The sequence below is a fragment of the Coregonus lavaretus genome (assembly GCF_964263955.1).
Source record: "Coregonus lavaretus genome assembly, chromosome: 24".
In the NCBI taxonomy this organism is placed as follows: Eukaryota; Metazoa; Chordata; class Actinopteri; order Salmoniformes; family Salmonidae; genus Coregonus; species Coregonus lavaretus.
In genome coordinates, this window is record NC_140011.1 from 31749210 (window position 1) to 31763998 (window position 14789).

Genomic DNA, 14789 nt, shown 5'->3' on the forward strand with positions numbered 1-14789 from the left:
TTCTTAGACCCTGGTGAGAGCGTGGTTATCCTATGGTTATTTTGCGTACAACCTTCCCACAACGTTCTGGGAATGGTGCAGGATAGTTGCTTGGCTTTGGAACATTCTCAGCACATTTAAGGAACTTGACAAAAAAACATAATTTTCTATTTCATTACTTTTACAGAACGTTTCCTAAAAGTTCAAACATGGTTACATTTCATTGACATTTTGGTAATGTTTTAGGAAGGTTCTCCAACTGGTTTGACATTGGGAATGCTCTCAAATAGTTCAGAGAATGTTAAGAAACATTCTTCTGTGGTAATTTCAGTACTTCAGCATAACGTTTCCTTCAGGTTTTCTCATGGTTCTATTTAAAGTCATGTTCTTAAATTGTTCCGAGAACATTAAGAAAACGTTCCATAAAAACCATAAGAAAACTTTAGTAACGTTCAAAGAACGTTCCAATAACATTTTTAAAAAACATACATTCCATTCTCAGAATGTTAACAAAACATTCCATAAAAACCACAAGACAACTTTAGTAATGTTTAGAGAACGTTCTAAGAATGTTATTTAAAAACATATACATTCCGTACTCAGCATCAACAAAACTCTCTATCCTCTATCTTGTTAAGGGTGCGTTCGTAAATTCACTCTGGAGTGCCAGAGAGCGCTCAGAGTGTGCTCTCGGCGTTTGTAAATTCAGAGCATTGTCAGATTGTCCGTTCGTAAATTCAGAGCGTTTAGAATGCACACTGGACGCTCTGGCTGAGGAGTAGGGTTGATCCGAGCGTTCTGACCTCACAACGGCAGTCAAGCACCCAAGCTAACTTGCTAAAGTTAGCTAGCTTGCTAGCTAATTCCAGACATAAATGAGAGAACACCTCACTCTGACCATTTTACTTGCCCTTGCAGAGCTTGTTAGGCTGTTTTCATGTTATCCAAAGCATTAGTGACTAACTGTGCTGCTGGCAACAATTTAATTAAGCTTTTTTGCCTATGTTTACTGACACCGGCCATATTCAACGGGTGTTGAGCGTTCGTAAATTCATCAGTTATTCTGCGTTCTGGCACACTCAGACAAGAGTGCTCTGAAATCGGAATAGATAGCCATTTACGAACGTACCCTAAGTGTTTTCAGGTGTGTTGGCCACGCCCACTAATTGGCCTCCCATGATCTTAATGAATGTTTGTTTCCTTTGAAATGGGGTCTGTTTGAATAGACTAAAATGAACAGCTTTGTATGCATAAAAAAAACATTACATGCTAGCTCCATCCTGGTGGTGCAGTGGACTAATTCCATGGATAGGGAACAAAAAATTATTGGTTTGAATCTCACTGATGCTGTGTCACAATACAAAATTAATGTTTGCATGATTAATGCCTAAGGAAATTTATTTCCATGTGTCCTATCTGTGCTTGGAGTTTAAAAAAAGTTTGTCTTATTGAAACATTCAGTGAAAGTTATAAGGAAGTTATTCAAAAGCCTCCAATTTCCATTCTCAGAGCGTTAATAAAGCCTCCCAGGAAAACTTTCATGGAACCAGATTAAAACATACTCAGAACCAAAATGTTCACTTCTGTTCAGTTTTTCTGGTCAGGAAACTTATGGGTTCGTTCCCACAACCAATGTGAAACCAAATACAAACGTTCCCACAACTTCCAAGGAACCAAATGTGCTAGCTGGGAACAGTCATCATCATCAACAACAACATCATAATCATCATCGCCAACATCATCAAACATGATAGTCATAGTCATCATCTACAATAACAGCAATATCATCATCACGTCATCTACGACAACAATCCACACTATTACTATCAATCCTATCATCATTATCACCATATAACCATTTAAATCATCAACACGATAGCACCATCCAACATGTTTTAACTGTACTATTTAGGTATGTTTAAAAAATGAAAACCCAGAGAGGTAGATACACTGCTCAAAAAAATAAAGGGAACACTTAAACAACACAATGTAACACTGATTGACAATAAATTTCACATGCTGTTGTGCAAATGGAATAGACAACAGGTGGAAATTATAGGCAATTAGCAAGACACCCCCAATAAAGGACTGGTTTTGCAGGTGGTGACCACAGACCACTTCTCAGTTCCTATGCTTCCTGGCTGATGTTTTGGTCACTTTTGAATGCTGGCGGTGCTTTCACTCTAGTGGTAGCATGAGACGGAGTCTACAACCCACACAAGTGGCTCAGGTAGTGCAGCTCATCCAGGATGGCACATCAATGCGAGCTGTGGCAAGAAGGTTTGCTGTGTCTGTCAACGTAGTGTCCAGAGCATGGAGGCGCTACCAGGAGACAGGCCAGTACATCAGGAGACGGGGAGGAGGCCGTAGGAGGGCAACAACCCAGCAGCAGGACTGCTACCTCCGCCTTTGTGCAAGGAGGAGCAGGAGGAGCACTGCCAGAGCCCTGCAAAATGACCTCCAGCAGGCCACAAATGTGCATGTGTCTGCTCAAACCGTCAGAAACAGACTCCATGAGGGTGGTATGAGGGCCCGACGTCCACAGGTGGGGGTTGTGCTTACAGCCCAACACCGTGCAGGACGTTTGGCATTTGCCAGAGAACACCAAGATTGGCAAATTCGCCACTGGCGCCCTGTGCTCTTCACAGATGAAAGCAGGTTCACACTGAGCACGTGACAGACGTGACAAAGTCTGGAGACGCCGTGGAGAACGTTCTGCTGCAACATCCTCCAGCATGACCGGTTTGGCGGTGGGTCAGTCATGGTGTGGGGTGGCATTTCTTTTGGGGGCCGCACAGCCCTCCATGTGCTCGCCAGAGGTAGCCTGAATGCCATTAGGTACCAAAATGAGATCCTCAGACCCCTTGTGAGACCATATGCTGGTGCGGTTGGCCCTGGGTTCCTCCTAATGCAAGACAATGCTAGACCTCATGTGGCTGGAGTGTGTCAGCAGTTCCTGCAAGAGGAAGGCATTGATGCTATGGACTGGCCCGCCCGTTCCCCAGACCTGAATCCAATTGAGCACATCTGGGACATCATGTCTCGCTCCATCCACCAATGCCACATTGCACCACAGACTGTCCAGGAGTTGGCGGATGCTTTAGTCCAGGTCTGGGAGGAGATCCCTCAGGAGACCATCCGCCACCTCATCAGGAGCATGCCCAGGCGTTGTAGGGAGGTCATACAGGCACGTGGAGGCCACACACACTACTGAGCCTCATTTTGACTTGTTTTAAGGACATTACATCAAAGTTGGATCAGTCTGTAGTGTGGTTTTCCACTTTAATTTTGAGGGTGACTCCAAATCCAGACCTCCATGGGTTGATAAATTTGATTTCCATTGATCATTTTTGTGTGATTTTGTTGTCAGCACATTCAACTACGTAAAGAAAAAAGTATTTAATAAGATGATTTCATTCATTCAGATCTAGGATGTGTTATTTTAGTGTTCCCTTAATTTTTTTGAGCAGTGTATAAAGGCCCAATGGAGCCATTTTTTATATCAAGATACAATTATTTCTGGGTAACAATGCAGTACCTTACTATAATAGTTTTCCATTAAAATGGACAAAAATAGCTTTTTAGCAAAAAACTATTTCTCAAGGAAGAATCTTGTCTGGGAGTGGTCTGAGGCGGGAGGGGAAAACTTAAAAGTAGCTGTTATTGGCAGTGTGGTTTGGAACTCACTTTGTTATGGTCTATTAACCAATTTACCAACTGTTGATGTCACCAGGAAAGCCGAAACTCCTGCCCATGCAAACAGGCTGATTAGAAGGTCCTATGTAGATTGCATTTTCAACCAGCAACTATTAGGAAATAACAATGCTCAAATTATTTCACATTTAAATTATTTCAGTTCCATAGTGTCTAACTGAGCAATAAGGTAGTATGTCATTGAACCCTAGGATGATGTGTGAATAGGAATGAGGTAGGTAGAGATTATGGGATAGAACTTTAGGCCCAGATGAATATGGATATGACTATCTGAGATTGAGTCACATATAGAATAGGTTCGTTGAATCAGATCAATATGCATATGACAACATAAAGAATTTGACCAGTATAGGAAATCGGACTGTAGATTCTACAGTGTAGAATATGAATCTCCACTTGTGTAAATGAGAGAGAGACTGGTGCATGAGTGAGCACTTTGGACTGAGTTAATATGGATGTGTGTGTCTGTCTGTGAGAGAGAGCACTATCATGAGGACTGTCAATATGGATGTGTCTGTCTGTGAGTAGGAGAGAGCAGAGCTGAGCTGAGCACTGGACTTGAGCTGCAGCTGAGACGAGTCTTAATTGATTTCACAGGGAGAGGAGCGGGGGAGGTGGCACATGCAGAGGATGGGGGATGGAATGGGGCGGAGGGGGTCTTAATTATTAATGACAGAATCTGCAGATGAAAACAGGGGGACAACAAGGCACTTTACATAACAGTGCAGAAGTGCTCTCCTTCTCTCTCTACCCCCCCCCCCCTCTCTCTCTCTCTCTCGATCTCTCTCCATTCAACACAGCCAACAGTCAGTGGTAACACCAACTCAACTGTGTGCCAGCCTGTCGCCATTTCTCTTGTCGCTGCCTCCGTATATGATGTGAGAGAACCAGTGGATTTGGCAAGCCTAATGTTTACAATGATTTAGTGGGGCTTGGGAGAGAGGCAGCGTATCTGGACCAGTGCTTCCTCCATATGTAATACTTCACGGTGCCACGGCTCCTCCTCTGACGCATGCATCATTAAAGCACTCACTCTGTAGTGCCTTGAAGGCCTCGTGAGCAGCTAGTGAGTGTGTCAGAGGGATAAAAAGCCAGCGTAAATGGAGAGAGTGAGTGCTTTCTCTAGATACAGACAGTACAGTGCCCTATATCCTATATCTATTATACACTCAGGGATCTGACCCTCTTCTGACCCCCAGGTCTGTTCCAGAGAGCCATAGCCCAGAGCGGCTCAGCCATCTCCAGCTGGTCGGTCAACTACCGGCCCCTCATGTACACCAAGATCCTGGCTAAGAAGGTAGGCTGCAGCTACGGGGACACGGGAGAGCTGGTGGAGTGTCTGAGGAGGAAAAGCTTCAGGGAGCTGGTGGACCAGGACATCCAGCCGGCCAGGTATCATATCGCCTTCGGCCCCGTGGTGGATGGAGACGTGGTGCCCGACGACCCCGAGATTCTCATGCAACAGGTCAGACACAGCCTCTGGCTGCAAAACAACATGTCAATTATTAGAATTGTATTTCTATGTTTCAACTGTTAGAATTGTATTTCTATCCATCTTTCTCACAGTCTTTTCTGTATTTGGCATTTTTATGCAACGTCTGCTATTACTGTTTTTGTCGCAGTGTCTTTTCTTCCTCAATGTTCTGTGATGCTATGTGTGTGTGTTGCCACCAGGGGGAGTTCCTGAACTATGACATCCTGCTGGGGGTGAACCAGGGAGAAGGGCTGAAATTTGTGGATGACAGTGAGGAGGATGATGGCATCTCTGCAGCCTCTTTTGACTACACCATCTCTAACTTTGTGGACAACCTGTATGGATACCCTGAGGGTGAGAGTTTGTTATACATGTCCTCATACACATCAACATATTTGTCACCCCCACAGGAGCAGAAGTAATGCTCCAGTTACCCATGTGTGTTAATGTGTGTTAATAATAGATACATATTTTATGTTGCAATGCTTTAGTATTTCATTGCCGAGTATTCAAGGTCTCTCTGTCCCTTCACCTCCCCATCTCTTGTTACTCTCTAATCTCTCTCTTGCTCTCATTCTCTGTCTCCACCCCCCTCTCTCTCTCTCTCTCTCTCCCCCCCTCTGTCTCTCTCTCTCTCCCCCTCTCTCTGTCTCTCTCTCTAATCTCTCTCTTGCTCTCATTCTCTCTCTCCACCCCCCTCTCCCCCCTCCCCGTCTCTCTCTCTTTAATCTCTCTCTTGCTCTCATTCTCTGTCCCTCCCCCCCGTCTCTCCCCCCTCTCTCTGTCTCTCTAATCTCTCTCTTGCTCATTCTCTCTGTCTCTCTCTCTCTAATCTCTCTCTTGCTCTCATTCTCTGTCCCCCCCCCCCCCCCCCCATCTCTCCCCCCTCTCTCTGTCTCTCTAATCTCTCTCTTGCTCGTTCTCTCTGTCTCTCTCTCTCTTGCTCTCTCTGTGTCTCGCCCTATCTCTGTCTGTCTCCAGGTAAGGACATCCTGAGGGAGACGATAAAGTTCATGTACACAGACTGGGCCGACAGGGACAATGTGGACATGAGGAGGAAGACCCTGCTGGCACTGTTCACAGATCACCAGTGGGTGGCGCCAGCGGTGGCCACAGCCAAGCTGCACGCTGAGTTCCAGTCTCCTGTCTACTTCTACACCTTCCATCACCACTGCCAGACGGAGGCCCGGCCAGAGTGGGCGGACGCGGCCCACGGGGATGAGCTGCCCTACGTGTTCGGGGTCCCCATGGTGGGAGCCACAGACCTGTTCCCCTGTAACTTCTCCAAGAACGACATCATGCTCAGCGCTGTGGTCATGACTTACTGGACCAACTTTGCCAAGACCGGGTCAGTACTGGACCTAAACAGGACCTAGAGAGGACCTAGACAAATCACTGAGATATCAAATTATAAACATGCTCTATCCGATGCATACAGTACATGCTCAATAATTGTGATAATCTTTCATCCTTCCTTCCTTCCTTCCTTCCTTCCTTCCTTCCTTCCTTCCTTCCTTCCTTCCTTCTCGCTCTCTCGCTCTCTTTTTGTCCATCAGGGATCCCAACCTGCCTGTCCCTCAGGACACTAAGTTCATCCATACCAAGCCCAACCGCTTTGAGGAGGTCATCTGGACCAAGTTCAGCTCCAAGGACAAGCAGTACCTCCACATTGGCCTGAAGCCCCGTGTCCGAGACAACTACCGGGCCAACAAGGTGGCCTTCTGGCTGGAGCTGGTGCCTCACCTGCACTCCCTGCATGAGGACATCTACCCCATCACCACCCGCCTGCCGCCTGGAGGAGGAGGTCCCCGCGTCCACCGTCCTGGACCCCCTGGGGCACGCTCCACCCGCCACCCCGTCATCTCCACCAACCCCTCCGAACCCGAGCCAGACCCCTCCGAGCCGCCCCGCCGCAACCCGTTCCCCGACGAGATAAGGGACTACTCCACGGAGCTGAGTGTGACGGTGGCGGTGGGCGCCTCGCTGCTCTTCCTCAACGTGCTGGCCTTCGCAGCGCTTTACTACAAACGGGACAAACGCCACGAGCTGCTGCAGAGACGCCACCGTCGCTTGTCCCCCCAACGCGGCATGGGCACCGACATGGGCATGGGCGTGGGCATGGGAGTGGTGGGCGCCCCGTCCCACAATGACCTGGCGCTGAGCCAGGAGGAGGAGCTCATGTCCCTGCAGATGAACCAGCAGAGGGTGGAGATGGAGCACGGCATCGGCACGCCCCTCCCTTCCCGCGGTCTCCATGGCGACCTGGAGACGCTGCGGGCGCAGGTGGGCCCACCGGACTACACCCTGGCGCTGCGGCGGGCACCGGAGGATGTGCCGCTGATGACAGCCAACACCATCACCATGATGCCCAGCACCATCAGCGGCATGCAGCCCCTCCACCCCTTCAACACCTACCCCCCTGCCCCGGCCCCCTCCACCACCCCCACCCCTGGCCACAGCAACAACGCCCTGCCACACCAACACTCCACCACCCGCGTATAGGACCAGGCATAAACTCTGGATCCGCAGAGATACAAATAAACACCACACAGACTGGTCCTCTCCTCCTTCTTCTCTCTCTTACTCTCTTATTTTTCTGTGTTGCTTTTTTCTCTTTCTCTCTCTGTTATTCTGTTCTCTGTCAATCTCCCCATTAGGCTGTGTTATCGCCCCCTACTGTTGGGATGCATGGCTCAGTCTGACTCAGGCTGTGGGCTGCTGGGACAAAGACTATCATTACCCAACTAACACATCTCTATCACACATCTTCCAGCCTGTTCATATGTCTATACAATCTGGGTGTTTCACTCTCTCTCTCACGCTCTCTATCTGTTCCTCTTCTCTCTGCCTCCCACTCACTTCTCTCCATGTCTGTTCCTGTAGCTCTTGATCACAACGTTCACACAATCCTCCCAGTCTCATTTTCATCCTCTTTCTCTCTTGCGCAAACCACTTCAGGACTCCGTTTTTTCCTCTTTGGAGTCTTTTATACAAACACATAAATGTAAATTATGTATTACTGATCAATTGTAAGGATATGAATGAAAAAAAGTGAGATTCTGATATCTCGTTTTTACCAGCATTCTTGGTGCCAAGTACTGTGATAACGCTCCTCTTTCAATGGGGTCCAATGGACCACCTGGAGAGGCCCATCCTGACTTGATCTTACACAAGGAATTACCATCATCAAAAAAGTGCCAGACGTTTCATTTTTCTTTTTGATCTTTTGCACTTTCTTTTTGTTTTTTTATTGCATTCAGTGTTGCACCGTGACTGGGCTTTACTCAAGGGGGAAAATATTAAATATAACCATGTAAAAATATAAAGAGAATATTAAGATTTATAACAGGTTTGCTGTCTGGGATCTTCTGCATGATTTTTATTTTCTAAATGGAAGACGGACATCAGAGTGGAAATCTTGTATTTTTCCTTTTTATTTTCAGGTTTGTTTTCTTATTATACTTTTTGTTTTTTAAGTACTTTCTTTTTGTTATTTACATCCGCTGAACTTTGTGCACTTCATGAAGAAAACTATCTTCTATTCTGTAGATACTTCAAAAAGGCTATCAAGAGATGAATATTGACTATAATTATAACAAGGACAACAAATATGTCCTTTATTTTTTCATTTCTTATCACTGAGGCTGTTCCACAAACACCTGCCACAAAGAAAGACTGATGGAAGCCCCCTCTCTCTCCCCCTCGTTTTAGTTCTCGCTTTCTCTCATTACTTTAGCTGTGGAGTGTTGCACGGTCAACAGAAGAGAAAACATTGTTGGACTTTACCACTCCATCAGCTTGCAGTGTTTGTCCATGATAGGCTAATACTTGTTTTTAAATCATGAAAATTGATATAATTCTACATATTTTCCCGGGAAGTTTTAAGCACTCTCATCCTCTCCTCAGTGGACTTTTAGCTACATGCTTCAGGTTTTTGGAGACTGGGTATGACACTGTCTTTTCATATCCTCTTCTGTTGTTCTGAGATTCTCTCTGTTGCTGAGGGGGAGAGGGGTGCGGGGGGGCTCAGACAGACTGACTGACATACTGCAGGTCAAAGGTGAAAAAGCCTTGTACGCACGTTTTAGATCTTTCAACCGCACAACTGAACACAGGGACACGATGAACTCTGGACATTCATGAAAAAAAACTGTTAAAGAACTGATGTTGAGACAACGTAAGGAAAACATTGACATCGAAACCAACAATGGCGATGTAGAGACGACTCTTCAGCAGAAGCCTCCGATGCACTGAGGATGCATTCTAAATCTTGAGTAGAAAAAACATTTGATAAACATTACTCACATATACACAGGAGAAAACAAACCTAGCAGGATGGAGTTCCCCATGTTTTTCCTGTTCTGTTTCCTGTCTTGTTTTGGGATGATGATGATCACACTGGAGTTAGACTGGCATCTGTCACAGGGGCCGGGACTCAGAAAAAAGAACAAAACACACACCATGGAAAACAAACTGTACAATTTTTTAAGTGTAAGAGAACAAACTGGTATTTGTAAATATTATGTTTATGGTTTGGTTTATGAGTGAACAGTCAAATCTTTCCTTTGTGACAACAGGTGCAAGTTCAGACAGCTGATCTGTTATTGTTGTTTAATTCTCTTTCATTTCTTAGATTTTCAAGGTCAAAGTGCCACAAGTTTTGGGAACATGTAGACAGTTATTAACATACATGAATGATCTGTGAACTACATCTAAAATCCTAGAATGATTGAGTTCAACATAATTGAGGTAGGGAAGAGGATATGGCTCAGGTTTCTCTAGGGTAGAACGGACATACTGGATGTGTGTGGGGTTCTCGGTGGAGGTGGGCATTACTTGCACATTTGTCAATTACTACATCAATCATGAAGACAGATTTTGTCTGGAATGGCAATTAATTTAAGATGATCCCTTTGCATCCATTAAGTGGCCATTACTGCATAGATAGCAGATTGAGACAGAATAGGGATACAGAGAAAAATAAAATGGGAGAGAGATCAAGAGAGAGAGACAGAAGGAAGGAAAGAGGAAGGCAGTGATAGAGTGGTAGAGATAAAGCCATGGTTTGAAACTGTGCTCAATCCAAACCTACAGAACTAGGAAACTTGAATCTTGATGGTGGTGCTGTTGGTACTTGTTAGCGACACTCACTGTCCTGAGATATGACATACAGTATTACCCATAGCTTAGAACAGGTACAGTATGTTGTCAACTCCTTTGTACTCGTTAGTCTTGTTTCAGACTCTGATGGTTGTGGTTGCTTTGCTATCCTTTACTCTTACGTCTGCCATGCACACTCTCCGTTTAAGTCATTTTCTGGGAATAACAGCTCACCTGTTTGCTGTCCATTTGAGATGCTAATGTTTCCAAAAAGAAAAAGTAAAAAAATACAGTATTTTTCTAAAAGAAAGAAAAATATGACTGAAATTTGGAAACCAGGAATATGACAGCCAACAGACTCTGGAAGCACACTCTCACCAAGTTTACACAGTGACACTAAAGTCTGATGTTGGCTCAATGTTACAAAGAAACATTACAAGGATGCAAATCTCTACCTTTCCAAGGTTCGCGCTGGGTTGCCCCAAAAAGTTTGCACCTGTTTGTCTCTGTTTTCATTTAGTCTGAAATCAGCACCTACTGGAGGATTGAGACACTGTAAGGAAGCATAACGAACGGGTTTACAGAATGAAGTTAATATTTCTATTTCATATAGAGACTATTACAGACTGTATGTTGTGTACCTGAACTGGAGAACATTAAAAATACATTCTTAAACAAATTATCACATTTGCCTCCCTGTTATTGTCTATGAACACACAACATCTAATTATTTAAATCGCTAATCTGTGAGTGGTTGCTGATCTGATTAATAATTACCAATGTTGACCTTGTTGACGTTCTTTGGTTGGTGTTCTTTTGTGTGTTTTTTGTTTATGGTGAAAATTAGGTCTATATGCACAAATATGAGATGATTTCATGATGATGTCTTTTTCTTTTTATAGCCATAGAGCGGTTCTTTGTGTAAGCTTAATATGCTAGCAGCAGGAGGTCGTCGGGTGAGGTTGTGTCTCTCTCTGGCGGGAGGTAAGCTTGGCTTTATACATAGTTTGGGCTTTGTCGAGTAAAGCTTAAACTGTGTATTTAGATTGTAGTTAGGTATTGTAGGTAGTTATCGTGGGTTGTTGTATGTAATTATTGTAGGTTAGTATTGTATTCGGCTGAGCCCGGTGAAGCACGAAGCTAGCTATCTAACCCACTACCTGGACTAGCTAGCGGGTAGCTACTGGCAACTATTAGCAACGGTGGATAGTTGTTTCACGCCTGAGAGTGCCTGTAATTACGCCAGCTGGCTGCCTACAATAATTACATACAATAATGCCTACCATTCAGCTGTTTTCTAACCTCATTGTCTGAAGCGTACCTGGATAGCTACTAGTAAACAATAGCTGGAACGACCTAGCGAACAGACGCGAACTGGCTGAGTCAATTCAGTGGCTAGTTTTGCACTTGGCTAGCTAACAGTAGCTGCTAGGGGTAAGTTATAACCTACATTTGTGTTTTGTTTTTACATATTGGTAGCCAGAGTCGTTCAAGGGAATTCGGGACATGGGTGACTAGTTAACGTTAGCTTGGCTCTCTCTGTGTGTTCGTGCAGTGAAAGGAGGGGTTTCTTCTTTGTCTGAAAGCAATGGCTAGCTAGTATGCTAACTATTCTAGCTAACTAACTGGCTGAATAAGTTGACGACGGACTCGCTCAAGCTGTCGGGACTAACCCACAACGTTAGACACGGACACGAATGATCTGCTTGGCGTGTTGACACACTGGTGGTTTGTTGTGGCCGAGTATTGGTGCTAAACCGTGTTGTTGGAGTCCGGCATGCTAGCTGGCTGTGGCGTCTTCTGACTAGGTGCCCTGGACGATTTTCACGGAAGAATACTGTACCAAGTTAGCTAGCTGAATAAACTAAGTTAGTCTATTCCTAGAAAACATTGAACCGCTGTAGTTTACAACAATTATAGTTTCTGAGGTGGAAGTTGGGAGAGTTATATTTGGGTGCTGTGGTGAGGGAGGCCCCGCTCTCTCCTTTCCCAGATGTTTAGTTCATTTCATTCCGATCTCCTTTGCATTATTGTAGCCATTTTCTGTAGCCTGTCAACTATGCCTCTGTCTATCCCTGTTCTCTCCTCTCCGCACAGGCTATACAAACGCCTCACACCACGTGGCTGCTGACTCTCTAACCTGGTGGTCCCTGCACGCACCACCCACGTGGAGTTCCAGGTCTCAGGCAGCCTCTGGAACTGCCGTTCTGCTGCCAACAAGGCAGAGTTAATCTCAGCCTATGCTACCCTCCAGTCCCTCGACTTCTTGGCGCTGACGGAAACATGGATTACCACTGAAAACACTGCTACTCCTACTGCTCTCTCCTCGTCTGACCATGTGTTCTCGCATACCCGAGAGCATCTGGTCAGCGGGGTGGTGGCACAGGAATCCTCATCTCTCCCAAGTGGACATTCTCTATTTTTCCCCTGACCCATCTGTCTATCTCCTCATTTGAATTCCATGCTGTCACAGTCACTAGCCCATTTAAGCTTAACATCCTTGTCATTTATCGCCCTCCAGGTTCCCTTGGAGAGTTCATCAATGAGCTTGACGCCTTGATAAGGTCATTTTCTGAGGATGGCTCACCCCTCACAGTTCTGGGGGACTTCAACCTCCCTACGTCTACCTTTGACTCATTTCTCTCTGCCTTTCTTTCCACTCCTCTCCTCTTTTAACCTCATCCTCTCACCGTCCCCCCCTACTCACAAGGCAGGCAATACGCTTGACCTCATCTTTACCAGATGCTGTTCTTCTACTAATCTCACTGCAACTCCCCTCCATGTCTCCGACCACTACTTTGTATCCTTTTCTCTCTCGCTCTCCTCCAACACTACTCACTCTGCCCCTACTCAGATGGTAATGCGCCGTCGCAACCTTCGCTCTCTCTCTCCCGCTACTCTTTCCTCTTCCATCCTATCATCTCTTCCCTCTGCTCAAACCTTCTCCCTCCAATCTCCTGATTCTGCCTGCTCAACCCTCCTCTCCTCCCTTTCTGCATCCTTTGACTCTCTATGTCCCCTATCCTCCCGGCCGGCTAGGTCTTCCCCTCCAGCTCTGTGGCTTGATGACTCATTGCGAGCTCACAGAACAGGGCTCCGGGCAGCCGAGCGGAAGTGGAGGAAAACTAGACTCCCTGCGGACCTGGCATCTTTTCACTCCCTCCTCTCTACATTTTCTTCATCTGTTTCTGCTGCTAAAGCCACTTTCTACCACTCTAAATTCCAAGCATCTGCCTCTAACCCTAGGAAGCTCTTTGCCACCTTCTCCTCCCTGCTGAATCCTCCTCCCCCTCCCCCCTCCTCCCTCTCTGTGGATGACTTCGTCAACCATTTTGAAAAGAAGGTTGACGACATCCGATCCTCGTTTGTTAAGTCAAATGACACTGCTGGTCCTGCTCACACTGCCCTACCCTATGCTTTGACTTCTTTCTCCCCTCTCTCTCCAGATAAAAACTTGCGACTTGTGACGGCCGGCCGCCCAACAACCTGCCCGCTTGACCCTATCCCCTCCTCTCTTCTCCAGACCATCTCCGGTGACCTTCTCCCTTACCTCACCTCGCTCATCAACTCATCCTTGACCGCTGGCTATGTCCCTTCCATCTTCAAGATAGCGAGAGTTGCACCCCTTCTCAAAAAACCAACACTCGATCCCTCTGATGTCAACAACTACAGACCAGTATCCCTTCTTTCTTTTCTCTCCAAAACTCTTGAGCGTGCCATCTTTAGCCAACTCTCTTGCTATCTCTCTCAGAATAACCTTCTTGATCCAAACCAGTCAGGTTTCAAGACTGGTCATTCAACTGAGACTGCTCTTCTCTGTGTCACGGAGGCTCTCCGCACTGCTAAAGCTAACTCTCTCTCCTCTGCTCTTGTCCTTCTAGACCTGTCTGCTGGGCATCTCCGGCGCGGCTCACTCTTGGATTGCATCCTACCTGACCGGTCGCTCCTACCAAGTGGCGTGGCGAGAAGCTGTCACTGCACCACGTGCTCTCACCACTGGTGTCCCCCAGGGCTCAGTTCTAGGCCCTCTCCTATTCTCGCTATACACCAAGTCACTTGGCTCTGTCATATCCTCACATGGCCTCTCCTATCATTGCTACGCAGACGACACACAACTAATCTTCTCCTTTCCCCCTTCTGATAACCAGGTGTCGAATCGCATCTCTGCATGTCTGGCAGACATATCAGTGTGGATGACGGATCACCACCTCAAGCTGAACCTTGGCAAGACGGAGCTGCTCTTCCTCCCGGGGAACGACTGCCCGTTCCATGATCTCGCCATCACGGTTGACAACTCCGTTGTGTCCTCCTCCCAGAGTGCGAAGAGCCTTGGCGTGACCCTGGACAACACCCTGTCGTTCTCCGCTAACATCAAGGCGGTGACCCGATCCTGTAGGTTCATGCTCTACAACATTCGGAGAGTACGACCCTGCCTTACACAGGAAGCGGCACAGGTCCTAATCCAGGCACTTGTCATCTCCTGTCTGGATTACTGCAACTCGCTGTTGGCTGGGCTCCCTGC

General features: G+C 46.4%; 1 protein-coding gene across 1 annotated transcript in view; it reads left to right on the forward strand.

Moving 5' to 3' along the window:
- Positions 1-7669, forward strand: part of LOC311099701 (neuroligin-2-like) — a gene marked incomplete at both ends in the record, with an annotated part of 46676 nt that extends 39007 nt beyond the window's left edge. The window contains 4 exons of the mRNA XM_084140435.1: positions 4893-5158; positions 5368-5521; positions 6149-6515; positions 6724-7669. Of these exons, the coding sequence (XP_083996561.1) occupies positions 4893-5158; positions 5368-5521; positions 6149-6515; positions 6724-7669 (1733 nt within the window). The remainder of the gene's footprint in view (positions 1-4892; positions 5159-5367; positions 5522-6148; positions 6516-6723) is intronic.
- Between the last annotated feature and the right edge of the window lie 7120 nt (positions 7670-14789).